This window comes from Amaranthus tricolor, chromosome 16, assembly GCF_026212465.1.
Source record: "Amaranthus tricolor cultivar Red isolate AtriRed21 chromosome 16, ASM2621246v1, whole genome shotgun sequence".
NCBI lineage: Eukaryota > Viridiplantae > Streptophyta > Magnoliopsida > Caryophyllales > Amaranthaceae > Amaranthus > Amaranthus tricolor.
The window spans coordinates 3,886,976-3,912,035 of record NC_080062.1 but is presented as its reverse complement, the minus strand read 5'-3'; the positions used below and the strand labels follow the sequence as shown (position 1 = coordinate 3,912,035).

The following is a 25,060-nucleotide window of genomic DNA, read 5'->3' as shown; positions in this document are numbered from 1 at the left end:
AAATAGAGAGAATAATAGAAGTAATAGTTTGTGTGCATATATAGATTTGCATTCACTTAACAACCTAAATTAAGGATATGTTTGACAAATGATTGTTGGTTGGAGTGACTGATTGATTTAGCAAGTCAAAAGAGTTAACTGATTTGCTAACTGTTAAAGTCATTTGTTTAAATAAGGTGTTTATGAAGATGTTTGATAAAAACTATTATTGACTATAAATTAAGAAATAATAAAAAAGCAAACTCAAACTAATTGTTTAGTTTTGAACTAACATTCAAACTTAAAACATTTACCTACTATTTTTTACTGTTTAACCAATAAAAAAGCTAAAAAATCTAATAAAATATCCAACAAAAAGTCATATGTCAAACATATCATAAGAATGAAAATGAGTGTTTTTCTTATCATTTGAAATTGTTATATATTTTCATTTTCCGTTCATTCCTTTTTACTTTGTTAGAATCTCCCTATGACAAAAATGTCTCTACCAATTTTTTAAATACTTATCTAGATATATTTTTTTTCTCTTTTAATATAATATCCTTTAATAAAAATGACATCATCCGATCTATCCTTAAACTTTGTGTCAAATACTTTTGTTATATTTTCAATAGAACAAAAAGAGTATTATCAAACATGAAAGAAACTATGAAAATTATGCTCTCCATTTTATATTATCATACATAAATATAGCTATGTGAGATTTATTAGGTACTATCGACATATGAAACTTTCATATATATTTTTTATAAATTTTGAATTATGTTTGAAAAATGTAAAAAAGATAAACAGATGTAACTAATTACGTGAGATTGAAGAATATTTATTTATTTAATTTTTTTTTTCAATTAGCTTAATTAGGCACAATAAGATTTGATTAGAATAGTCAATCTAGTCGGATTGGAGCCAGCCAAAGGTACAACCTTTCCCAGATTTTTATTTATCTCCCTTTCCCTTTCCCTTTCCCTTTCCCTTTTCTCCTTCCCTCTTCTTGTCCTTCCTCTCTCTTTCTCTTTCACCACCCAACTTCCCATCATAATCATCAATCTCTTCTGCATTTCAACTTCATCCTTCTTTTCTCTTGCTCTCCTTTTCTTTCCCCTTCACCATTTTTTCTCATCAGATCCTTCAATTCAAGGTCTGCATTACTTTACCCACCACTCAAAAAATTTTGACTTTTTAACATTTTATCTTCAATTTACTGTTTAATTTAACATTTTTGACGTAACCCATGTTTTATTTTTCTTTTTCAGATCATTGTTTTTTGCTGGAGTAGAGAAAAAAAGGAGGGGGAAGTTCGTAAGGAGTTCAGACTGATAGGAGAAGGTTCTTAGATCTGTTGAAGAGACAAGAAAGAGGAGGAAAAGAAAAGGAAAGAAACGATGTCGTTTACAGGAACCCAACAGAAATGTAAGGTTTGTGATAAGACTGTTTATTTGATGGATCAGCTTTCTGCTGATGGTGTTGCTTATCATAAATCTTGCTTCAAATGCAATCACTGCAAAAGCAGGCTTCAGGTATAATATTTTTTTTTCAACTCTAATCAAAAGTTTCCTTCTTTTTTTACTGTGATCTTGATCAATTAGTCTAATTGAAATTTTTAATCTGATTTAAGTTTCAAACTTTAGTGCAATTAGCAATGTGGGCAAGTAGAATTTGTTGTTTTAATGGGACTTTTTTAAGAAATTCAAGATATTTGTTTTCTTGTGCATGTGGGTGTCATATATTTAAGGGCATTTGTCCCAATTTTAAAGATTGTTTGTAAAAATTAATTAAAAGGGTGAATTTTGTAAATAGTTACACATGTTCTAAAAGGTGTGCATATATGCTTAAAACGTGTATGTATTCGGATATATTTCTGTAAATAATATGAACTTTTTTGTACACCCTTTAAGATAATATGTACATATTTTGCCACAATCTATATAGCTCAGTCTAATTTTTAGTTTTCACTACTTCCCTCTTGTATATGTGTTTCTTTGTATGCATGATATTTAAAGTTGCATGCTCCATCTTTAAGGGCATTTTCTGTGTGAAATGTTGATGCATCATGCATAATTGCTAGCTAAGCTGTTTTAAAGGGTGATTAATGACTTGATATTGACTTGTAGTGTTTTTTACTCACAAGCGGATCAAATAAATCAACTTTAGTCTTTGAATGATGTTGTTTTAGAACTAAGAGATGTAATTACAAAGAAATTATCTGGAGATTATGATTGTATTTTTGCAAATTGATTGATTATGTAGGTTGCTCCATGAAATAGTTTTTTCATTAATCAACATTTTGACAAAATAGACAAGAGCCAATGATTTGTTTAACCTTTTGCATATTTAAAGAACAGTGAGTGTTAGATATAAAGCAATTGATTACTGATTGAATTTGGGTCCTATCCTTATCCTTTATCTTCGACTTATAATCACAAACTGCAAATGGTAAAAAGCAAAGTATGTCCATTTCTATTTTTGAGGCATTTTGAGCGAATTGCAAAAAAAAAAAAAAAAAAAAAACTCAATCCTATTTAAGTTATTAGTCTCATTTGACTTTTGACACTGTTCATCAATCAATCTTATTTTACATTTTATTCTTAATCTATTAAGTTATAACATAGTCGAGTGGGATCTTGTTTGATTCGTTTCAATGCAAAGATTATCAATATCAACTTTACAACTTTAGTTATACACAATTAGAGATATTAATGATAGAATTATTGCATTGAAAAATGTACCCAGTCAAATGGGACTATTAGGGTGAATAAGAGGGAGTATTAGGTGATGAATTATTTTACATTAGTCCCGACCATGTTCTCAATGGAGCTCTTGGATTTGCACATGTATATGTATGTATTTCTATGGCCTTCTTTGAGGATATCTAACATGTTAAGGTTTTGTGCGGGACCCATGTCACTCGTGCATTGAGTTTTGATCTTGAAATTTGTGTATGTCGCTAATGCTGACTAATAAATCTCGTATCTTACATGCAGCTGCATAGTTATTCTTCAATGGAGGGTGTCCCTTACTGCAAGCCTCACTTTGAACAGTTGTTCAAGGAGTCGGGAAATTTCAACAAGAATTTTCAGTCCCGTATTAATCCTTTTGTAATTTTGAACCTGTTTTTAAAGTTAAATTCTGCCCGTATTTTTTACCTGTCTGACCGAGCTATTTTTTGCCCCTGCAGCTGCAAAACTACTAGCTGAAAAGTCGCCTGATATGAAGCCCGTGTTGGTAAAAATCTACTGTAGTATCATGCTTCTTTGATAACATATGGGCGACCTAATTGTTTCTTCTCTGATATCCCATTGTACAATTTTGTCTCAGACAAGGTCACCAAGCAAAGCTGCAAGCATGTTTTCCGGGACTCAAGAAAAATGTACAACTTGCTCCAAAACCGTCTATCCCCTAGAAAAGGTAGTTCATTTGTTACTGAATTGTGCTTTCATTTGTCGTGTTATGCTTTACTTTGTTTTAGGATACCGTAGCGCCAATACCACTCTCCCCTCATCCTTCAAAAAAAATAAAACTAATCCCTGAAGATAGTGTTTATGGTTTTACTGCACAACAAGTCTTGTATGAGACCGTCTTATCAGGAGACGGGCCCATACAAGCAGCCCAAATCATTTATATTAAACAAAAAATTTTTAAAACTTTCTCTAAACTATTTTTTAATAAATTAGAATTAGCTTAGCCCGTATTAAGTCATCTCACGGTAAGACGGTCTTAATAAAGAATTTGTCTTTACTGTCAAGATAACATAAGAAACATGGCAGATAAGTTCGTTTATTGTTGAGGTTTATGTTACCCTGTTGAAACCTCTGTTTTTACAAAAAGTTGAAATCTTTCTAAATTGTTCTGGTTTAGTTCTTGGACGTATTTCTATGTGACTGTGCCCAACCGAAGTATCCAAGTCTGAGTAACATAGGGTTATCCGGAAGTGATTTGTGAATCAAGATTATAAATCATTGGTTATTTTAGCATTAATTTGGCTCTATATGTTATCTTTGTTCTTTAAAAGTGTTGGCTTGCTGATGTTTACCGCTCAATACAGGCTTCTTGGTAACACCAGCAAAATATGGGCTTGTAGGTCAGCCCTATTGATCTATTGGTTTGAGGACTTGCCTTAGGCTTCATTTTTGTCTCCTGAAATTCGGTTATCACAAATTCTTGTATGAGATAGTTTCACCATGAGACATGCCGCATACTTGGGTTAAATAGCCCAAAATAATTGGAACTTTTAGCTTATGGGCTTATTGTTTTAAGGTCGTCTTATCGTAAGGCGGTCTCATACAAGACAGGTTGGTCGGTTATCTGAACTTTATAAACTTCTCCAAACCAATTACAATTTGAAGTTAATGTAATGGTGAACAATTCTCCGTCCTTCCCTCCTCACACCTCCATTACATTTTCTTCTCTACCATCCTTTTCCCCCTTGATTTTTCTTAATTCGACTTCTCTTACCCCTTCAATGCATTTTTCCTAATCCAAACATGCGTAAGAGGTGAATTGAACTGGAGCAGTCCTTACCCGTGCTTATTTTTTCTGATCCTTTTTTATCTTCCAAGGAATAAGATCAACAAAACAAACCGAACAAATGTTTAATCCAACTCCGGGAATAGTTGAAACTTAATCTAGTTCTGACAAAAATATCCACAAGCCTCTGTCGCCTTTTGTGTCGCCTATGTTTTACTCTTCTGCTTTCATGTGTAGGATAGTTTTTTAAGGGCAAATCGGCCTAGAGTTAAACTCTTAATCATAATACAAAAATGCAGTAACAATGGTGATCGTGTTAACGAGCAATGATGCGGTAACGAGAGTGATGTGACTATCATTACGCCACTTATTGGTCAAAAGCATGAGATATGCCTGAAAATGACCCATAACACGGTTTTTTTTACATTTTTACATGCGGGAAATCTTGGTTTAATTTTTTTGAAAGGCTTTACAAAACTGCCGATGCGATTTGATGTCATGCGGCCTTGTTTTACTTATTGTCTCGTGTTTTGATTTCCTGTTCCCGGTGTTGATCGATTCGACTGACAAACACACCACAGGTGACGGTGGAAAACCAATTCTATCACAAGTCGTGTTTCAAGTGCTCCCATGGTGGCTGCTCGATTACCCCTTCAAACTATGCTGCCCTTGACGGAATCCTATACTGCAAACATCATTTCTCCCAACTTTTCCGAGAGAAAGGAAGCTATGCTCATATCATGAAGTCTGCATCAATCAAGCGGGGAGCTGCTCCGGTTCCTGAAGCGGTGACTGCTGCAATACCACCTCGTGAATCTTGAGTTACCTTTTTTTTTTTTTTCTTTTGAATTATTTGGATAGGCATTGCCTTCTTGCTGTGTGATTACTGTGATAAGAAGTTAACCCTCCAAAAAAACAAGACTCAAGCCTCCTTGTTTTGTTGTATTAATCTTTTAATATTGACTTTTGGTGTTTGCTTAAATTGAGAGTTTTGTGATTCTTTTGAGGATGAATGCAATGTTTAGATTCTGTTTTATCCTTTGGCGTTGGTAATCCTGAATTATCGATTTTTTCATGTGGTAGACAAACGTTTTTTTTAATCCACATGGTGACCTTAAACTTCCAACTATTTTACATGGTAGACAAAAGAGAAGTATTTTTGTTAACTTTACGTTATTTTTTCTAAACATAATGACTTTTTTTTTCAGAAAAATAGATGTCGCAATCACTCGAACAGGTCATATATTTCGTAATCGAGTCGAAATGCGTATTTAATTTAACCAAAATCTTAACATTTTTTCTACCAAATGGAAAAGTTAGAAACTCAGTATCACCATGTGCATTTATTGTTTACCTTGTGAAAAAGCCAAAAACTCATGGTCACCACGTGAAATTTTCCAAACATTATTAAGTATTTTTTGTCTCTTTCAATCCAAACTACTTTTTATTTTTAGTCTTTCTTATTAATTTTGCACCTTTTTTTTTTTTGACAATAATCTCACTCTTTCCAATATAAGACAAATGAATTTATTCTTTGAATTTTTAAGTTATTTTAAAAGAATTTTAATTCATAAAACAAGCTACAGCTAATATGAAATGTAGTGATTAAAAAAACTTTCAAGTAGGATTATTGAAAGGTTAGCTGTTAATGAAAACCCAAAGCATTAGAGAAAGTTTGATGCCTTAGAGCAATAAATCCATTGATAGCAAATGTTGTCTTCTCTTTTTGTTGTTTTTGGGCGATCAGAAAATCAAATAGCAACATTACTTAAATGCCCTCTTTTATTGAGTTTGCCACATTTTTATTTTTGATGTTAATTCATTCTCTTTTTATAAGTCTCTTCTAAACTTTTAAATTATAGGCTCATTTTAGTATTAATGAAATCTTTAAAAGGCAAAAAAAAATTTATATATGAATAATTAAATTCAGTCTTATTTAGAATTCGAGTCCAGACATAATTTCATTAAAAATTATAAATCTGATTGGATCTGACTCAGACACAAACCCTAACCAACCCTTTATGTGTTCATGCAAAATTTTTATTGGATAATCACAATGTGGTGTCCCTAATTCAATGCAATTGTTGCGGTCAATAGGGATCACCGTTTCAAAGTCTCATTCGGGTTTTTAACAAATTTGTACAATTATATGGCGGTCTTTAGTCATATATATTTTGAAGTTGATAATGTAACATTTGATAGATTAATAATTTTTTCAAAATTGTAAAATTGAAAATAAATATCAAGTATTATTTTGAGTAGAACATAGGTTGAATTGAGAAAGCTAAGTAATATTGGACTAAAACATGAGGAAACTAATTGGGCACTAGTAAAGATGACATAATATTTAAAACTTTCTTCTATATTTTATTTTCTTATTGTTTTTGATGTTTTTTTAATTTTTTTAGTTTAAAATACATATTCAACATCTGTTTCCTTGATTGTTGTCGCTATTTTTCTTCAAGGAGGTATAACCATCCTTTGATTTTCCTTTTTTTTTTTTGTTTTTCTTCCTGTTAATTCATCCTTAATTCTCTATTTTTTTTCTACTTGCAATTATATTTCTCCTAAAAATAAAAATATGACCAATAAAATATCAATATATGTACAAATTAAATTTGAAGTTGCATTTTATTAGTAGTTGTTTCACTCGGCATATTGAGGGCTGAGGTCCCGCTCTTTATAACTGTTTTTTGTCTTCATCGAATCCCAAATAGAAACCCTGAAATGGAACGCCATCTTTTGGGTGTTCTTCGCTCTTCCAATCATATTAACCAGATTAAACAAATCCATGCCCTAAGTACTACAACAGGCATATCTTTTTCTCCTCTGTTAGTTAAGAAGTTGGTTTATCTGTCTCATTTTAACTATGCACATAAGGTGTTTGATGAAATTCCTCAACGAGATGAATACTTGTACAATTTATTCATCTCTGCTTACACTAAGATTGGTTCTTATAAAAAAGCCATAGATTTCTTTTGTTTGATGCGTACTAAAGAAACCCATATGAGCAGTTACACTCTTCCTCCAGTTTTGAAGTCTTGTTCTGCATTTTATATGGTGGGGTTGGGCAAACAAGTTCATTCTTTGATTATTAATTATGGGCTTGAGTCGAATAACTTTGTGCAGACTTCTTTAATGGATTTGTATGCTAGATCCGGAAACATAATTTCTGCGAAAATGGTATTTGATGGCATTCTAGATAGAGATCCTATAACTTATAATTGTTTGATGTCGGCGTACTCCAAATTCGGTGACGTTTTAGCTGCTCAGAAAGTGTTTGATGAGATGCCTGAAAAAACTATTGTTTCCTGGAATACCATAATTTCCTGCTATTCACATAGTGGCAATCATCATGAGGCTTTGAGAATGTTTGATATGATGCAAGAGGAGAAATGTCAGGCTAATGGATCTACTATAGCGACTGTGCTCTCCATTTGTGCTACTTTGGGTGATTTAGACTTAGGATGGAGACTAAAGAAGTATGTTGATGATAATAATATGATCTCTGACATGGTAGTGTCAACTGCATTGATGGAGATGTTTGTAAAATGTGGGGAAATTCACGAAGCTCGACAAGTTTTTGATTGTATGAAGCAGAGGGATATCATTACATGGGGTTCTATGATTGCTGGTTATATCCAAAATGGGAGAGCTTTTGAGGCGTTGGAACTATTTAAAAGCATGAGAAACGAGAACATTAAGCCAGATCATGTTACTCTAGTAAGTGCATTAACGGCTTGTGCTCATTTGGGTTCTGAAGAGACCGGTGAACAGATTAGAAGCTATATCGAAAGTGAAGGATTTGACTCGAACATTTATGTTGCTTCAGCATTGTTAACTATGTATTCACGGTGTGGAAATATGAATAAGGCTTGGCAAGTTTTCAATCAAATGAAAGACAAAGATATTGTATGTTGGAATGCAATGATCACAGGGCTTGCTATGAATGGTCATGCTAAGGATGCTATTTGTCTTTATGAAAAAATGAAGGAGACCAACATAAGACCAGATAGAGCTACTTTTGGTTCGCTACTAACAGCATGTACTCATGCTGGACTTGTTGATTTGGGTCTTGAAATCTTTCATAGTATGCCCGTACAATGCGATATTGTTCCCGATACAGAGCATTACGCGTGCATAGTTGACCTTTTCTGTCGACATGGGAGAATAAGTGAGGCTTATCAGTTCATATGTCAGATGGAGAAGCCAAATGTGGTGATATGGGGTACTTTACTAAGTGCTTGTAGAACCTATTCAAATACAGAACTCGCGGAACTGGCATTGACAAATTTGGTTGAACTGGAACCTGATAATTCGGGTAATTATGTTCTGTTGTCGAACATATATGCCAATACAGAACGATGGCAAGACAGTGTAAGAGTACGAAACATGTTGAGGGAGAAAAGAGTTTCAAAAACTAAAGCATATAGTTGGATTGAATTAGAGGATGGAATACATAAATTTCTAGTTGCAGACACATTGCACACTAGTTGTATGGAGATTTATGAGGTGGTTGTTGGCTTGGCTATGCTTTCATCAGACGACGTTGAGATGTATGGTGAATTATTTTAGCTTATATCGAACTTGGAGAATCAGTCATGTTAGCTTGTGTTGGAGTTTGGTGACTTGAATGCACCATGGTGAGTGCTTACTTGCATAGATCTAGGTTCCAAATGGCTAAAAGTTGCTGTTGTAAACCTAAAACCAGGTCAAAATTCCTATTTCAATCGCAATCCAATGAAATGTCGAAGCGAAAAATCCCCTAATTTACTCTCATTTCAATCTGGAATTCAATTGATCGGTGAAGAATCCGCTGGTTTATTCTCTCGGTATCCTGATAAAGTTTACGCCCAAATTTGTGATTTGATTGGGAAACCTTACTATTACACCAAGCATAAGATCGATTCGTTTTACTTACCATACCAAATTGTGGAAGATATTAGAGGTGTTGCAGCGATTAAGATTGATGATGGGGAGATTTATTCATTTGAGGAGATGTTAGCGATGGTTTTCCACTACGCGTTGCATATAGCTGAGTTAAACTGTTAATCATAATGCAAAAATGCGGTATCAATGGTGATCGTGCAACAGAGCAATGATGCGGTAATGAGAGTGATGTGGTTATCATAATACCAAATATTGGTCAAAAGCATGAGGTATGTTTTGTCTTGAAAATTTTATACCATGGCGTCCTTTACCCAAACCTCCTCTTCAAGAGAAAAAACTGCAGATATTCCCATTCGCTTGAATATTTCTCATTAACGGCTCCATTAACGACATCAAAGAATAACTTCAACAATGTCAGTAAACTGTTAAAGGTTATTTCTCACTCTTACATTTTCGTACTGCTTTTCTACTATTTTCAACATTTTTTTTCCAGATTTCAAGTTTTTTTATGTACTTATCAAAGTGTGTTGATTTTTGTGTTTTTTTTTTTTTTCAGTTTTCGATTTTAAGGAATCAATAATGAGAATCAGCGTCTGAATTTCGCAGGTAAATAATTTGACGATGATTGTATACAGTATACTCTCGCGGACTACATCTCAAAAGGTTAATATCTGTTTCTATGCCTTTTTCTCATTTTTTTATCGGGGATACGTTGAGAATGAAACATGTCTTTGCTATTCGATGTAATTCCTTGGGATTTAAGTTTATTTTTCTGCTAATTTATGCCTCGTCGAATCTGTAATACTTCTTTAATCTTGTTGTATCCTTTTCAGATATCATGATGTATGTATAAATATTTCACAACTGAGGCTTAAGAAAATGTTACAGCCATCTAATTTCAATGGCCATCACAAATTAGTACTTTGCTAGCTTGAGCTGCATTCAGTGATTCGATAACTGATCAGTATGTTGTATGTATGGCTGTACCATAATAAGGAGGTTTGGGTAAAGGACGGCATGGTATAAAATTTTCAAGACAATTACGCTGCAGTATTAGTGGGGACTCGGGATCTCCAGGTTTGTCCGTTTTGTGACAGACTGACATCTGCCTAAATAAACGCTCCCAACAAACAAGCCGTCTGTGGTAAAAGGACAATACCTATACTGGGCACTGTATGGTCATAGAATTATACTCAAGGGCACTTGCATGAGAGTGTGAGACTAATTTTTTAAATTGATCATTTTAAATTATTTTAAGGTTATATCATTATTTTAAGACTTAAAAAATAATTATTTTAAAGTGATAAGTAATTATTTATAAGTGTACATTGGATCATTTTAATAAAGACTATAGTCTTATCGTGAGACTGTCTCACTTGAGGATTTGTGTTGTATTTTTCACAATAAAACATACTTGATACTTACTTTGTCCCATCAAAACTATTTCATTGATAATTATAGGAAAAATTTTAAAGTAGTAAAAGTGTATTTTAAGAAAAAGTAAGAGAAATATACATGTGGATGAGATAAAAAAAATAAGTTAAATATGTAATTGAGAAATAAACGATCATGGGTCATAATCAAAAATAAAAACAGAACAAACTTAATATTACGAATTAAAAAGAAAAGTTAAACCAATTTCATATGAAGGAGGAAGTATTAATGTTAAAAAATGTCTCAAAGTAAAAAGATTCATAATAACACAAATTTTCATTGGGATAATGAAATGAACAAAATAAAATGGAGGAATAATGATTGTCATAGTATTTTGATTCATTGATTTTTATCATGAGTTATCACTTGTTGAATTGATATTGAATGAATTGAATAATATTTCAAAATCATATAAAAAATATTAAATGCTTTTTTAGTGGATTTTTATTAAAAGCAGTTTTTAAATTTATTTTTAAAATTTTACAAATATTATAGCAAACACTGAAATCTACTATAAATTAGAAGTATATATATTATTATTTCTTAACATTGATACTAACTTTCGTAGTGTTTTTTTCTAAGTAAAAACAATTACAAGCAGCTACGCGGAATAAATTCAAAATGAAACCTTATTACCTAATTAATATTCAACACTAATTCTATAAGAAATTTGATTATTTTATTGATTTATACTAGTATAAAATTAGAATAAAAATGTTAGTTTAAGCACAATTAATTAAAATATAATATTAATTCTATAAGGAATTTGATTATTTTATTGATTTATACTTTTATAAAATTAGAATAAAAGTGTTGTTTAAGCACAATTAATTAAAATATAATATTGATAATTGTTTATTCTTTTGAATATGTAAAATGATTTATATACATATATTAAAGTATCTTTTTGGTTAATAAATTGGAAGACTAAATTTTCGTTTGGTAATAAATTTACTAGGCATCCACAAATTCTAAGCAAACTCATATATATTCAAACCATAGTCCATAGTGGTAGTAGTTTTTAGCAAAACATTGAACGCAGTACGTCCTAATACGTAATTAACTTCCCCAAAACCAAGTAAAGAAATATTTAACATATTGTTCATAAATTAAGCATCAAGGTTTAGAACCATAGTACTCCATCTACGATTTAATTTACGTTTCCTTATTTATAAGCTAAAGAAAGATCATATAGCAGTACGTTAGCATCATTTGTTCTTCATCTACTGACCAGTGACCACACACAGGCACCAAATCCACCAGTCTTCAGCCTCGCCTGCCTTTGCCATCTTTGGCTGGTGCAAACATTTTCTTGTTCCTTAGCTGCAACAATATTTGTTTGTGTTAAGGTTAAGGCGGCCTTTGGAAAAACCATAAATAACTGACGGAATTTAAAAGAAATTAACTAAATGGTGTATATGATAAACCTGATTGGAGTGTCCACACTTCTTCCTACGACAGTTAGTAGCCCTCAATGGAAGACGAGCGTAGCACCTATAATTATATTTATAGTTAGTAAATATATACCAATTTCTATCATTAAATATCAAAATCGGTAAGCATAGAAAAATTGAAATGTATTTCATGATTACATCAAATTGTTGCATTGAATTGCCTAATCTGCAAGGACGGATAAAAAATGTAAAATAGTTTTTGAAAACCTATATGCTATATTTATTTTTATTAAAAAAAATTGGAATTGGAAAATTAATCAAACTAATGAAATTGTAAATTAACTTATATGAGGTTTCTACTAGCTATTTCAACAGCTTAAGTAACTCTACGCAAAACTCAGACAAAAGGTTTGAGTCCAACAACTAGCGTATTTTAATTATATATAGCGAAAAGTGTAATTAATTTGTACACTTCAAATATAATAATTATAAATCTTAATATTTAACGCTAAATGCATTTTGATGAAACTTCTATAGAAATCACTAAAAAATTTCGCTCAATTATATATTATGTCAGATTTTTTTTTTTTTTTGGAGAAAAAAAAAACTAATCTGATGTAATATAATATATTAAGGGAAATTTGGGTTTTTTTTTTTAGTAAAAGGGAAATTTTGTTATGATTTCTATAGAAGGTTGATCAAAATGCATTAATAATTAATTACGGGCTAGGAACTAAAGTCATTAATGTTTACTCCATTTTTAACATTATAAAGGTATACGAAGGTAAATATTCGAAATTTCATCCATTTATTTAAGATAAATAAAGCAAAATAACAATATTAAGAAAAAGTAAGGAAAAACAAAATAAAAACAAAAGAAATAAAGGTCGAAAAATATTACTTGCGGCAAACTTGTTTCCATTGCCTGTACTTACGAGCCAACTCCAACATATCCGGTGCATAGGTAAAACTCCCGTATCCTCCTCCTCTCAGCCTCAGGACCATATGAATTGTTGATTCTTAGGAAAAAAGATTTGACATTATTAATTAATTAATAAATTAAAAAAACTGACTCTCAACGTAGAAATGATATATATCTCCTTGGTTTAATAAGTGTGTATCTCATGTCTCCTTATTAACGTGATAGTATTCACAATAAGTTAAGCCTAATTTAACAATATACACATGCATTATTATAAAAGGAAGAAATTACTTTAGCACATAACAACGTTTATAAACAAAACAGAGGAAAACCGGAGGATGAATGTACCAGTAAACAAAGCCGAATTTATTAGAAGACTAGAATAAAAAGGACTGATAATAAAATGGACCAAACATTTACAGAAAACAATGTCGAAAATGATACTTGGAGAGAAAGGACAGAATAATACAGGTTGGACAAAAAAAGATGAAGAGGTTTTCAAAAATGAAGATGAAAAAATCACGAAAAAGAACACGAAACAAATTTAAGATCTCTCCTTAGAATTACAACCATCAGCAACAAAAATAAGTAAGAAACGATTGAATCAAAAATAAAAAAAGTACTAAAACAGAAAAATAATTCTATTAGCAAAATGAAGACTGCAGAAAGAGACGACAGAGATGCAGTGAGATGCCAAACGTAGTGGAGTAACGTAGAGTCTGGTTGAACGACAAACTCAAATAACACGCACAAATGCAAAATATTACAAATCAAAGATGAAGAAGAGCAAATAAAAAGGAAAGTAGAAAAATAAAAACATAGAACGAATATTGGAGTAAATAAAGCCATATTTAACTAAATAAGAAAATAAAATACAGAAAATAATTCAGTGAAAGAACAGGGATAAAAGGGGTGAAAAGGAGGTTAAAAAGTGAAGATGGAGGAATCATGAAAATGAAAAGAAAAAAAAAGAAATATCATTTCAAAATCATCATCAACAGCAACAAAAGCATAATGAAGAAGAAAAACAGATAACGGATATATTTAACAAAAAGAAGTAAAATGGACCAAAATTGGAAATGCAGAGATCATGAAAATGAAAACGATAAAAACGGAGAAATCAACAACAATACCTACTACAAGAAGTAAGAAACGATTGGTTCCAAAAAAAAACAGAGAAAACAGATATTCACCTTTCTGAATGTTGTAGTGAGCAAGAGTCCGGCCATTTTCAAGCTGTTTCCCGGAGAAAATCAATCGCTGCTGCTCGGGAGAGATTCCTTAAGAAACAAAAAAGAACAAAAATAAATATCATTGCTAGCTCATTCAAAATCAGCTAATGTAAAGCTCAAAGAAATGAGGAAAGACCTTCTTTGAGGTGAATTTTGGACTTGATGTAGCTAATGTAGTCGTAGCTCTCAACATCAAGGATGATTGTTTTGCCTGTCAGAGTTTTAACGAATATCTGCATTTTCTTTTCCGTTTCCTTTCTCCCTCTTGAAATGGAATTTGTAGTAGTAAGATAGCAACTGTGGTACTTTTACAAGGCGGGATAAAATGCTTGTATTTATAGAAGGGATTCATGGGGAATCCCTAGGTTTTTTTTCCTTTCTGGGCGGATGACGTGGCACTTTTGATTGGCTGCCATGGCTGGTTAAGGAGTTAATTAAAAGAAGAAAATATAAAATGGACATGAAAATTAACTTTTAAAAATAATGAATCTATTCTTATTAATTCTCATCAAAATTTTCATTTATTTTCTAATATTTTATCCAAGTTATGACACATTTCACATTTTTATTTTATTTTCACATACATTAAAATCTAAAATTTAATAATAAAAGTTTTTTCTTAAAATGCAATATGATAGAAAAGTAGTAATCACTTTTTCGGGTTGATTTTTTTGTTTAAATCGGATGTAAGCTTTGATTTTAAAGCAATAAGTTAAATGTTGGGATAAGATGAATCACCAAATTGAATTCGAATCAAATATAAGTTACGAATTATCATAATTTGAGTATAAGTTTCATAGTTTTAATTTTTATCGCAATAAATAACATTTGAGTACTTTTCAGTTATTCGATAGAGATATAAAATATTGCTATTAAAAATTTTACCATTATAATTCTTGTATATAAATTTATAATTCTTGTATACAAATTTCATAGACATAAAAAAATTTGAGTACTTTTTACCTTTATTTTTATTTTATTTTATTTTTATTTTTATTTCTATTATTATTTTTATTTTTATTTTTATTTTTTATTTTAGTTATTTATATATTTATTTATTTTTAAGGGTAAATGTATGTTATAAGTTGCAGGCTTCACTCTCATTGAAGATTTTTTTTCTTGATCCGAGGGACTTTTTGACTGCACTCTCCTTCATGGATATGAGTTATCGTCTTTCTTCCCTCCTCAGACCCTGGTCATAGTTTTTTTATGAACAGGATATACTTATCAATAATGTTCTTGTTGAAAATTTGAAAACATTATTATTGAAGTATTTTGAAAAAGCCACTTCATTTTTAAAAATACTCTCCAAAATATGGGATTGTAAATTTTGTCGTAAGGCATGCTTAAGAATTGAAAATAATCCATAAATATTCAAGATGACTCTAAATTCTTGAGATAAGATTAGATACCATGATGACTACAAAAGTAATTCGCATTTTAAAAACATGGCGTAAAAATGAGTTTCCATCGACTGTAGATGCTTATGAGCCTTTTTCAACTGAACTATCATTTGCGGCTTGAACTTACTATTAGACCTGTGCAATGAGATAGGACCTATTAAATTCAGATCTAACCTTTAAATATACAAACTTTAGACAAATCAGATCTTATATTGGTCGGATTTTCAAATGGACCATTTATTTAGGCTAGAACATAGATTCTACACGAGCCTTAATGGGATGGGCGCGAATTGAAGCATACCGAGAAGGTCCATTTGAGCCCGGCCTAGCACATATTGTCCCATTGCACAGGTCTACTGAACGGCCCAACACCATAATATTCAGTAGATATGTTATCTTAGTGCTGCCAAAATAGTCTTCCTCATTGTTGAGTTTTAATTGACAAAGCAATGATATAAATAACACAAATTTTAATAAAAAGTGAACCAATATTGTGTTCTTGCTTGTGATTAAAATTTAAAACTGTTGCAGCAGCTAATGGTCACGTGCATAATTCAGCTTTGTATAGTTCATGTCTTGTTAGTTTTTTTAGTTGAGTTTGTAGCTTTTTAAAATGTTGTTAGAATTGGGGGGAAAGTTTGTTATGGCTTAGACTCTTATAAATAAGCCTTTGTAATCAGTTTGTATGGCATAAATAATAATCACATAATTCTCATTCTCCCTGATTCTGAATTTCTCTCTTCTTCTCTAATCTCTCTTCCTCACTCTCCCTTTTCTTATTTCTCTTCTTACCTATTGTCTTAAGCAATCACTTCCACATTGGTCTTGGAGTTCATTTCAAGACTCTTAAGGTTTTCGTACTGTTACAAAAACAATATGCTTTCCTTGCTCAGAATGGGTGTTTATCTCATATATGATCAATATTGAACTGACTAACAATAATAGTGTTTCTTATGAAGATCAAGATAAGATATTACATTTCGATATTGACATTGATGGACGTACATAGACAATGATAACCTCAAAACATGGAGTTTTAGAGCTTGTTCAACATGTTCAATAACACAGGGCCTTAAAAGAAATTAGGAGTCACAATATTAAATCACGTTGTATATGCTAAATATTTAATGATACAAAGCTGTCAGAAAAATATCATAATTTTAAGATTGCACAGGGACGTCAAAAAATTCGTAAATCTTTGCTCCTCCTCTACCTCAAAATCCCTGATGCTGAATACGATACCATTGTTCGAATGCCATCGATAGAGTTTTCCAATATTTGTTCTAGTCTTACTTCAATTGCTGATACTGGCATGATCAATAATGGCAGAACTTTGTATTTGACACTAATGGTGTTCTCTTTGCCCCCATAAGGCTTGTAGATTCGTTTAACTAAGGTCAATTAGAGGGGTTTTTGAGAGGTGTTGCACTTTTCGTCATTCGCATAATACTTATCGATCTCATGAATGCATGTTAGACCATTTAACATTTTAGTTATTGATCATGGTACGGGAATCTGTTCTGATGTAAATCGGTAATTTTGCATTTGAAATTTTGGGTTTTTTCCTAAACTTACTGAACTTCTATACTCGTTCTGTTACTTGATCATCAACAGAGGTGTCGAGTTACTAAATCAAAATCTAGACTAGATTGGAGTATTTAGCAACGGATCTTGAGCAATTTTTGCGGAGTAAGTTGAAACAATATGAGTATGTAACAATAATACATATAATGAATTGAGCTTTTTGTCAAGAAGCAATCAAGCTTGGGAGAAATTAGAAAGTTCGATATTTTCTTGAGTGACATAAATTGTGCATTTGCAGCAATGCCGGCATATTTCAGGAAAGACGGTGTAAACGGCCACACTTTTACGTCACATCTTTAAAAACCAGTAATTTCCAATTATACTACAATTTAAGGACTGTTGGAGAAGACTTTTCTTCATAGGAAGTTTCCTTTAACTAAGAAAAAATGAATACCTGATTTATCTTGATAGAACAAGCAATGGAAAACATGAGCGAAAACAGAGGCGTGGAAGATAGTCACGAAAAATGCATTCCCGAGACGACACCAATTTCTTGACGTTCCAAACCCATAATCAGAGGTATTCAAAATAGACTCGATAACCTGACATTTTTCCGATCTTGTAACTGAATCTGATTTGTAAAATGCAACATGGACAAACAACCCGACTTTAAACCGACCTGAAATACCTGATCCAAAGTCCGACTGAAGACCCAAATACCTTTACCCCTAATAAAAAAAAAAAGCTCTTACATCTGGGGATGAAGCAGATACTACTACAATCATTAGAATGTGTCCTAAAATGAAACTTTGTATACACATAATTAAGAAATTAATACAATGTAGATTAGGTAGAGGATAACCTCTTTAACTTGATGGAACAAACTTCTAACAAAGAATATCTTTCATTAATAACTCAGTATTGAACTGTTAATAAAGGACAGACTGTATAATGCAATTCTACAACCTTTTTGCTAAAAGAATACAAAATGTCCCCCCATTATAAACCCCCAATTTAAGAAGAATAGAGAAACAGAAGATTATTGTAATTGCTTTTTTTTTTTTTTACTTTTAAACCCTAAATATTTAGATTACCTGATATTTGGTGTTGCTCGTACACGCCAAAAATCGACCCCAAGCGTTAAAGGGGAGATTCTGCGTTACAAAATGCAGAACCTGTGGGGTAGGATTTCCAGTATTTTGTTAAACCCTTTGCTTCATGGCAAGTCAATGATGTTCCTACAGATTCACAGGTATAAAAATATAGAGAAATGGTTTCCTATCGATTCCCTTAGCTCGTTGATTTGCTTCTTTTCTTGGCTTCACTGTAGAGGACGACCCCAATGACTGTGAGAGAATAACCAAGCATCCCGGTGATTGAGACCGGGTTTTTAAAGATCAAAATTGAGATCACGACAGCGACTGCACCCTTTGCATTTCCAAGGACCTGAGCATGACCAAGTTACTACTTGTTATATAAAGTATCAATCATACCAATAAACAAAAGTTCCCACCAAACTACCAATGAATGACTCACTCTCTTACTTGACAACATGAATGACACAGACAGCTCCAGTATACATCTTCGCACAGTGCTTGCAATCCCAAAACGCCCAACTTTGAGATCACTCTTTTTTTTTTTTTTTTTACAATTTACTCACTCTTATTGTCCCTTTGAGTTTGTAGCTTGCATAATATGACTTAAATATGTGAGAGCTTTCTAAGTCATATGGTGCAAACTCGAAGGGACAGAAAAGTAAATCACAATGAAGAATACAAACAAGAAAACAGGCTAACTTTGAATATACGGAAAGAAGCTATAGCTGACTGCCTGACTCAATATGAATTCTGACATTCAACTAGATAAACAATTCAAAGCAATCCAGATAATATCCCTCAACTGAAGGGTCAGGACTCCAGGAGCAAGTCCAGTACATCAAAAATAAAAACAAAAATAAACAATAAAACTAGCTAAATGTGGAAACTATAGATTAGACGGGCACCTATGAAGAAACTAAGCCGTCATCATTTTCATTGACGCAAAAGTTTCACTGTTCACAAACTAATGTCCTATGTTACTTGGACTCGGGTACTGATGTCGGATATTGGTATGTGTCCAAGTGTCGGATATGTCTAAATATTCAATTTCACACCTAAAATGAAGTGTCTAAGAGCCATACCAATGTCCGAGCATCAAGGATCGGACACAAGTATGTGAAACAAAATTAAGAGTCCGAGTAACATAGCTAATGACCAAAATACCAAATGCTTGCCTAAAGAATATAACCACTGCATGATTTAAGATCCCACATCTGTACCTTTCATAATCCAGACCAGTGATCAGTGTTTTTAAATTTGTTGTTTCGACTATCACAGAAAAAAGTTTTAGAAGGATAAATATATATTATAAAACGGTAATGAGGGTTTATAATAATAAATGTAGGGCAACAACAAAAGGAATCACATTATGCAGCTGCAGTCTGCACATCACAAAATACAACATTCTATCAAACAAGGGTAATAAGAGTTCATTTGCATACCTGGAGAGTCAAAGCACTAGTGTGTTTGGTGACCAGGAAGTTGGTCAGATTCACGAAGTACGCCAACGAAGAATTGAACAACAATAACCAGAGTATCTTAACATCTTCCCTTGCAAGTGCCAGAGTTATACCGACCACATTTTCTTCCATAAACAGTGTTGCTGGAAGGAGGAAAACAACAGCCATTGGAGCCATATAAAGAAGGAGGTTCATAGAGTTAAGCTTCTCCCTGAAAAAACATTTTAAGTCCTAATTATTAATTACTCAAGTAGTATCACATCAATAAAGTGCATAATTAATGAAGCGGAACTAATGCACAACTGATCAACCATATACTTCATTTGAACTCGGGAATTCTATAAGGTTGCATTTGGGAACAAGCATTTCATTTTAGATTGTAGATTTCAATAATGAAATCACTAATGAAGAATTTGAGAATGACAAGGTTTGAGAAGTCATTCTCAAATCCTCATTTTTAACCACTTTTATAACAATGGTGGATTTCATTAAATCCAAATTTGAATTCTCTTGTTTGCCGAACACTAATTTGAGTCAAATCTATATTGTCAAATGAAATCACTATTCCCAAACATAGCATAAGGGAATGCAAAAAGACACGATCATTACCCTTCGGAGGACAGCAAAATACCCTGAACCACAGATTTAAGAGCCCTAGCAGCCGTTGCACCCACACACATTATAAATCCAAAAAGATGGAAACTCGGTTCACCCTACAATAGTGAATGAAAAGAAAAGATACATTAGCACCAAAAGCATGACCAACAATAAAAGATACATTAGCACCAACAGCATGACCAACAATTCCTTATCAGCAAACCATAAATGGAAAAAACAACTCCAACTACCAGATAGAGTGCTTCCTATAAAGCACTTGAAAGAGTCTCTTTGAACACACTACCAACTCAAAGTTTCAAAACATCAACAGCAACAAGTCACTTAACACCAACAAAAAACTAGCTAATTCACTAACAAACAAAAATTAACACCAACTTGGAGCTTTAAGCAAAGAATAATCTGATTAACCTCAATTATGCACAACTATACACTTCAGATCCCAACTAAAAAACTTGTACTCAAAGCTCAAAACAAGCACTAAAACTTCTAAAACAAGCTCAAAACAAGCAATAAAAGATACATTAGCACCAACAGCATGACCAACAATTCCTTATCAGCAAACCATAAATGGAAAAAACAACTCCAACTACCAGATAGAGTGCTTCCTATAAAGCACTTGAAAGAGTCTCTTTGAACACACTACCAACTCAAAGTTTCAAAACATCAACAGCAACAAGTCACTTAACACCAACAAAAAACTAGCTAATTCACTAACAAACAAAAATTAACACCAACTTGGAGCTTTAAGCAAAGAATAATCTGATTAACCTCAATTATGCACAACTATACACTTCAGATCCCAACTAAAAAACTTGTACTCAAAGCTCAAAACAAGCACTAAAACTTGCATGATTAAGCAACAAAATCAATCTTACACACCCAATTTAAGGAAAAATGCCAAGAATTCTCAAAATATAAAGCCACAATCTGTAGAAAACAAATTTAAAAACTAAGTAAAATATGCTAAAAAACAATAATTTGGAAAAATATGAGACAAATCAATATAAAGACATCAACAACAACGATACCAAAACTTTGATCACAAAAGATTAAGGTTGACTACATAAACCAATCGATCAGAATGGTCCACATGAATTATGAATCGCCGTTCATATCGATTATCTACAATCTCAACTATAAATATGAAAAAATTGGGTATTCTTTTCCACTTTGGGTCATCATTGGTCTTCCTCGGCCCTCGCCCTCTCTTTAAATCCCCCAAGTTTTGTATCTTCCTTATCTTATGAGTTCTCCCGATTCAAAAATAAAATTGATAATACAGATTCGCAAATCAAGATCAAGGCACATAATCAGTGAAAGACTACACAGTACACACACATTCATCAAAATCCATTTAACAAAAAAGAAAAAACAATTCACCATTTATATTAATGCAAAAGTAAAGAGCAGTAGTTACCCCACTAGCAATAACAACACCAGTGACAACAGGAACAAGGGTGATATAGGTAAGCCACGCTTCTCTCTTAAAGGTCATAAGATAAGCAAAAACCGCGGTGAAAAAAGGCGTAGTAGCCCCAATTGCTTGATTAAACGAAACAGGGAGATATTTCAACGAAACGTTTCCACTAACAACAGAACCACAAAATATCAAACTTAAAGCTGCGATCTTCAAGAATTGAACCCTAGATCGAATTGTTTGCATAGGTACCATCTTCATCCAAGCTATTGCAATGTAACTTAACAATGAACAAGCTGTCATATGACACATAGTGAGAAAAATCGGGTATTTAAATCCATAATTTGATAACAAATACTTGTTCAACAATAAAACCCCAATGTTTGATGAATACCATGCTGCTACTAGCCCTATTGTGAAGAATCTACTCGACGATTTCATTTTTTTTTTTTGGAGTTAAATGCCCAAATTAATTTCTTGGTTGGGGAAATGGGGTAAATTAAGGATTTAAACCCCCAGATCTGACATTACTAAAGGATTGAGAAATTGTAATGGGGAATCAAAGAGGATTTTGGTGCAATTTGGGGAGAAGTTTTGATTGATTGGATCGTATCCCACAAATAACTATAATTAAGATGAAATGATAGTGAAGAATTGCTGAACTTGATAATTGGGGATTTTTGAGAAAAAGAAGATGAAGCTTAGGTCGTTAAAATGGAGGAATTGAGAGGAAGATGAGAGAGAAAATAGGGAGGTAAAAAGCGCGTTGGAGGGGAGTATATGTGTGCAAATTGTAGTGTATGTGTGTCTGAGAATGTACATTATCAATGGCGGATGGTTCGTCGGTCGATTCTAATAAAATTCTTTTTTTATTTAGCTTAGGTATGTCATTTAAGTTGTCCACACTTATTTTTTTTTACACAAATTACTATATGATTACAATGTAAAATACATCCTACATATGATAATTTATGTAATACATATTATCAAAATATGAGCTGATTGTTTAAAATTATCTCATTGAAAGTCAATCTCTTATAATTGTATTTCTTTTTTTATACAAAAGACTGAAATAAGATAAAAGTTTTACTCGTAAAAAGTATATTTATAATTATTTTCACTCTCATACTTTCAATACAATTATTAATTCACACTACTATTTAATTAAAATAATACCCACTACAACCTCATACTTCCAATACAATCATTACTTCACACTACTATTTAATTAAAATAATACCCACTACAACCCAAAGATTCTATCTTCCTTAATATGTGTGAAAACCCAAAGTGGAAGATTAAAAAAGAACGGAGGGAGTTCTAATTTTAATGGGACAGAATAAGTAAAAAATGTTGTAAAATCGTGGGACTAAGGGAGTACATAGCTAATCTGCTTGTTAATATTTATAAAAAATTGATATTAAAAAATTTACGTTGAGATGAATCAAACATAAGCTTTTTTGACTTTGTCTTAAAATAAATACTAATCGCGATCAATATATGATGTCAAATGATAGACACCTAGCTAAATAAAAGAGATTAGATTAGTAATTATTATAATAATATATTATTAAAATTGTGGTATAGCTTAATGAATGGCAAAAGCTTTATCTTCTATAAATAAGAGAAAAATAAAAATTAGACTAATTCATGATTGTTTTTACATAGAATAAGCTTATCACAACTCAATTCAAAAAAGATAATCAAATTTCAAATATAACGTTGATAAAAGTTAACCAGAGCAAATTAGCGATTAGTCTTCACGTTGAAAAACCAAGTAGTTGAACAATTGGTTAAATTTTCTACTATTCCTCCACTATCTAAGGCCTTAAGGGATTTGGGTTGGGTCTACCTCCATGTGAGTTTACAACTAATTTGTTTGCTTTAATGAGATTTTACCTTAATTATTAATATAAAATAAAGTCATGTGAAACAAAGATGAATATCCACTCAAAGTTAAGTATGCACTTTACTCATATTAAAAGGAAAAAATATACCATGTTTAAATTTTTTTTCAAAATTATCCATTTCATAACTTATTTGGTTAACACTAATAAGCACATGAATTTGAGCTTTCTAAAAAAATATCAAAATAAATTTTATTTAATTAGCAATTAATACAGAAATTTAAAATTTCGATGAATGTTACTTTCATACAACTTCTAAAAATATAATCACCAAGATACCTCGTTAACTGGAAATGAGTGAATTGCATATTTTATGGTCTGCCAAATACAAAAATCAACTTTCTAGATATTTCATGAGAAAAGTTATTTCCAAAAAAAAAAGTATATCTAAATTAGTAAATTTAAATGTTAATCAAACAATGTAAGTCTATAACTATATTTTTTTAATGGGATAGCTCACTAGCTCATTATATAAGATTTTGGTTATTACACTATTACTCCCTTAATCTCTTCAATAAAAGTAACAAAATAAACTTTAAAGCAATTTTACGTTATGATTATTTTGTTTTATAATACTTCTAGAACTTCTCTTTTAAGTCTATCGCCTACTCTTTACAAAATTGTGGTAAATATTAAAAAATAAAGATAACATATAAAAGTACCAAGTATCATGGTTTTGAGCATTAAAAAGGCGCTCCAATCAATATAGCTTTTTAAATTAAAGAGCTTGAAAGATAATTTACATTTGCTTTAGTTTCATTAATTAGTTATGGTCTTGAAATTGAGTAAAAAAACATGGTATCATAATAATTTGTACGAAGTTCCTTAGAAAAATACTCGATAGTACACGAAAGAAATGCTCTACTTCACATTATGTATAGAATAAATGCCAACTTGAGATCACTTTAACAAAGGGAATAACTTAAAATAAGGTATATGCTTTGATCAAATACGTTTACTTTCACTTTCGGCTCGTATCTAAAGGTTTTCATTTGGTCATCATGACAATTTTAAATTAGGTATTTTGAATGGGTTTAAAATCGAATCTTATGTCCACATTAGTGTGTACATAATTTTAATTTCATTTTTAAATCAACTTAAAGTCAAATTTAGTTACAAAGTCTAATAAATATTAAATTATTACATCTGTTTTAAACACCTTTATTCCTATCGCACAAATTAAGTTAAAATACGTATAATCCACACAGAAAATTCAAATTTATGTCATCCACTACCTAATAACGTTTGTTAGTCGCACTTTATATTCAGTGATGATGGAGAGCATGCAATTAGTGACA

At 31.8% G+C, this 25,060-nt stretch overlaps 4 protein-coding genes across 6 annotated transcripts; 2 read left to right on the top strand and 2 right to left on the bottom strand.

The window, feature by feature from the left end:
• Positions 1–782: 782 nt before the first annotated feature.
• LOC130803002 (LIM domain-containing protein WLIM2b-like) lies at positions 783–5,500 on the top strand. Its single transcript, XM_057667144.1, has 6 exons — positions 783–1,138; positions 1,254–1,517; positions 2,982–3,081; positions 3,176–3,222; positions 3,316–3,405; positions 5,046–5,500. The coding sequence occupies exons 2-6, from the start codon at positions 1,383–1,385 to the stop codon at positions 5,283–5,285; spliced, it is 612 nt and encodes a 203-aa protein (XP_057523127.1). The 5' UTR covers positions 783–1,138; positions 1,254–1,382; the 3' UTR covers positions 5,286–5,500.
• Positions 5,501–6,959: 1,459 nt separating this feature from the next.
• Positions 6,960–10,850, top strand: LOC130803001 (putative pentatricopeptide repeat-containing protein At3g08820). 3 transcript variants are annotated; one of them, XM_057667142.1, is made up of 3 exons: positions 6,960–9,785; positions 9,961–10,017; positions 10,188–10,850. In XM_057667142.1, the coding sequence occupies exon 1, from the start codon at positions 7,192–7,194 to the stop codon at positions 9,037–9,039; it is 1,848 nt and encodes a 615-aa protein (XP_057523125.1). In that variant the 5' UTR covers positions 6,960–7,191; the 3' UTR covers positions 9,040–9,785; positions 9,961–10,017; positions 10,188–10,850. The 3 variants fall into 3 exon arrangements, with proteins under 3 accessions (XP_057523125.1, XP_057523126.1, XP_057523124.1); XM_057667143.1 differs by having other exon boundaries at positions 9,911–10,017; XM_057667141.1 differs by having other exon boundaries at positions 9,911–10,850.
• An 895-nt stretch (positions 10,851–11,745) lies between these two features.
• On the bottom strand, positions 11,746–14,743 carry LOC130803000 (ubiquitin-like). The gene is made up of 5 exons (XM_057667140.1): positions 14,473–14,743; positions 14,298–14,384; positions 13,084–13,201; positions 12,216–12,282; positions 11,746–12,111 (listed from the first exon to the last, which is right to left on the bottom strand). The coding sequence occupies exons 1-5, from the start codon at positions 14,573–14,575 to the stop codon at positions 12,055–12,057; spliced, it is 432 nt and encodes a 143-aa protein (XP_057523123.1). The 5' UTR covers positions 14,576–14,743; the 3' UTR covers positions 11,746–12,054.
• Positions 14,744–18,024: 3,281 nt separating this feature from the next.
• Positions 18,025–22,699, bottom strand: LOC130802998 (probable sugar phosphate/phosphate translocator At3g11320). Its single transcript, XM_057667137.1, has 4 exons — positions 21,856–22,699; positions 20,430–20,533; positions 19,803–20,031; positions 18,025–18,709 (listed from the first exon to the last, which is right to left on the bottom strand). Exons 1-4 carry the CDS (start codon positions 22,294–22,296, stop codon positions 18,554–18,556), a joined length of 930 nt encoding a protein of 309 aa, XP_057523120.1. The 5' UTR covers positions 22,297–22,699; the 3' UTR covers positions 18,025–18,553.
• Positions 22,700–25,060: the final 2,361 nt, after the last annotated feature.

What these genes read in the sequence shown, in the direction of transcription:
- LOC130803002 (XM_057667144.1), top strand. Translation starts at nt 1,383, where the DNA reads ATGTCGTTTACAGGAACCCAACAGAAATGTAAGGTTTGTGATAAGACT. An exon ending in ACTGCAAAAGCAGGCTTCAG is followed by an intron (nt 1,518 to 2,981) that starts GTATAATATTTT and finishes TCTTACATGCAG; the next exon opens with CTGCATAGTTATTCTTCAAT. An exon ending in CAACAAGAATTTTCAGTCCC is followed by an intron (nt 3,082 to 3,175) that starts GTATTAATCCTT and finishes TTGCCCCTGCAG; the next exon opens with CTGCAAAACTACTAGCTGAA.
- LOC130803001 (XM_057667142.1), top strand. Translation starts at nt 7,192, where the DNA reads ATGGAACGCCATCTTTTGGGTGTTCTTCGCTCTTCCAATCATATTAAC.
- LOC130803000 (XM_057667140.1), bottom strand. Translation starts at nt 14,575, where the DNA reads ATGCAGATATTCGTTAAAACTCTGACAGGCAAAACAATCATCCTTGAT. An exon ending in TCACTACAACATTCAGAAAG is followed by an intron (nt 13,202 to 14,297) that starts GTGAATATCTGT and finishes TTTTTTCCTAAG; the next exon opens with AATCAACAATTCATATGGTC. An exon ending in AGTGTGGACACTCCAATCAG is followed by an intron (nt 12,112 to 12,215) that starts GTTTATCATATA and finishes ATATTGTTGCAG; the next exon opens with CTAAGGAACAAGAAAATGTT.
- LOC130802998 (XM_057667137.1), bottom strand. Translation starts at nt 22,296, where the DNA reads ATGAAATCGTCGAGTAGATTCTTCACAATAGGGCTAGTAGCAGCATGG. An exon ending in GTGTTGTTATTGCTAGTGGG is followed by an intron (nt 20,534 to 21,855) that starts GTAACTACTGCT and finishes TCACTATTGTAG; the next exon opens with GGTGAACCGAGTTTCCATCT. An exon ending in ATTTTGCTGTCCTCCGAAGG is followed by an intron (nt 20,032 to 20,429) that starts GTAATGATCGTG and finishes ATGTTTTTTCAG; the next exon opens with GGAGAAGCTTAACTCTATGA.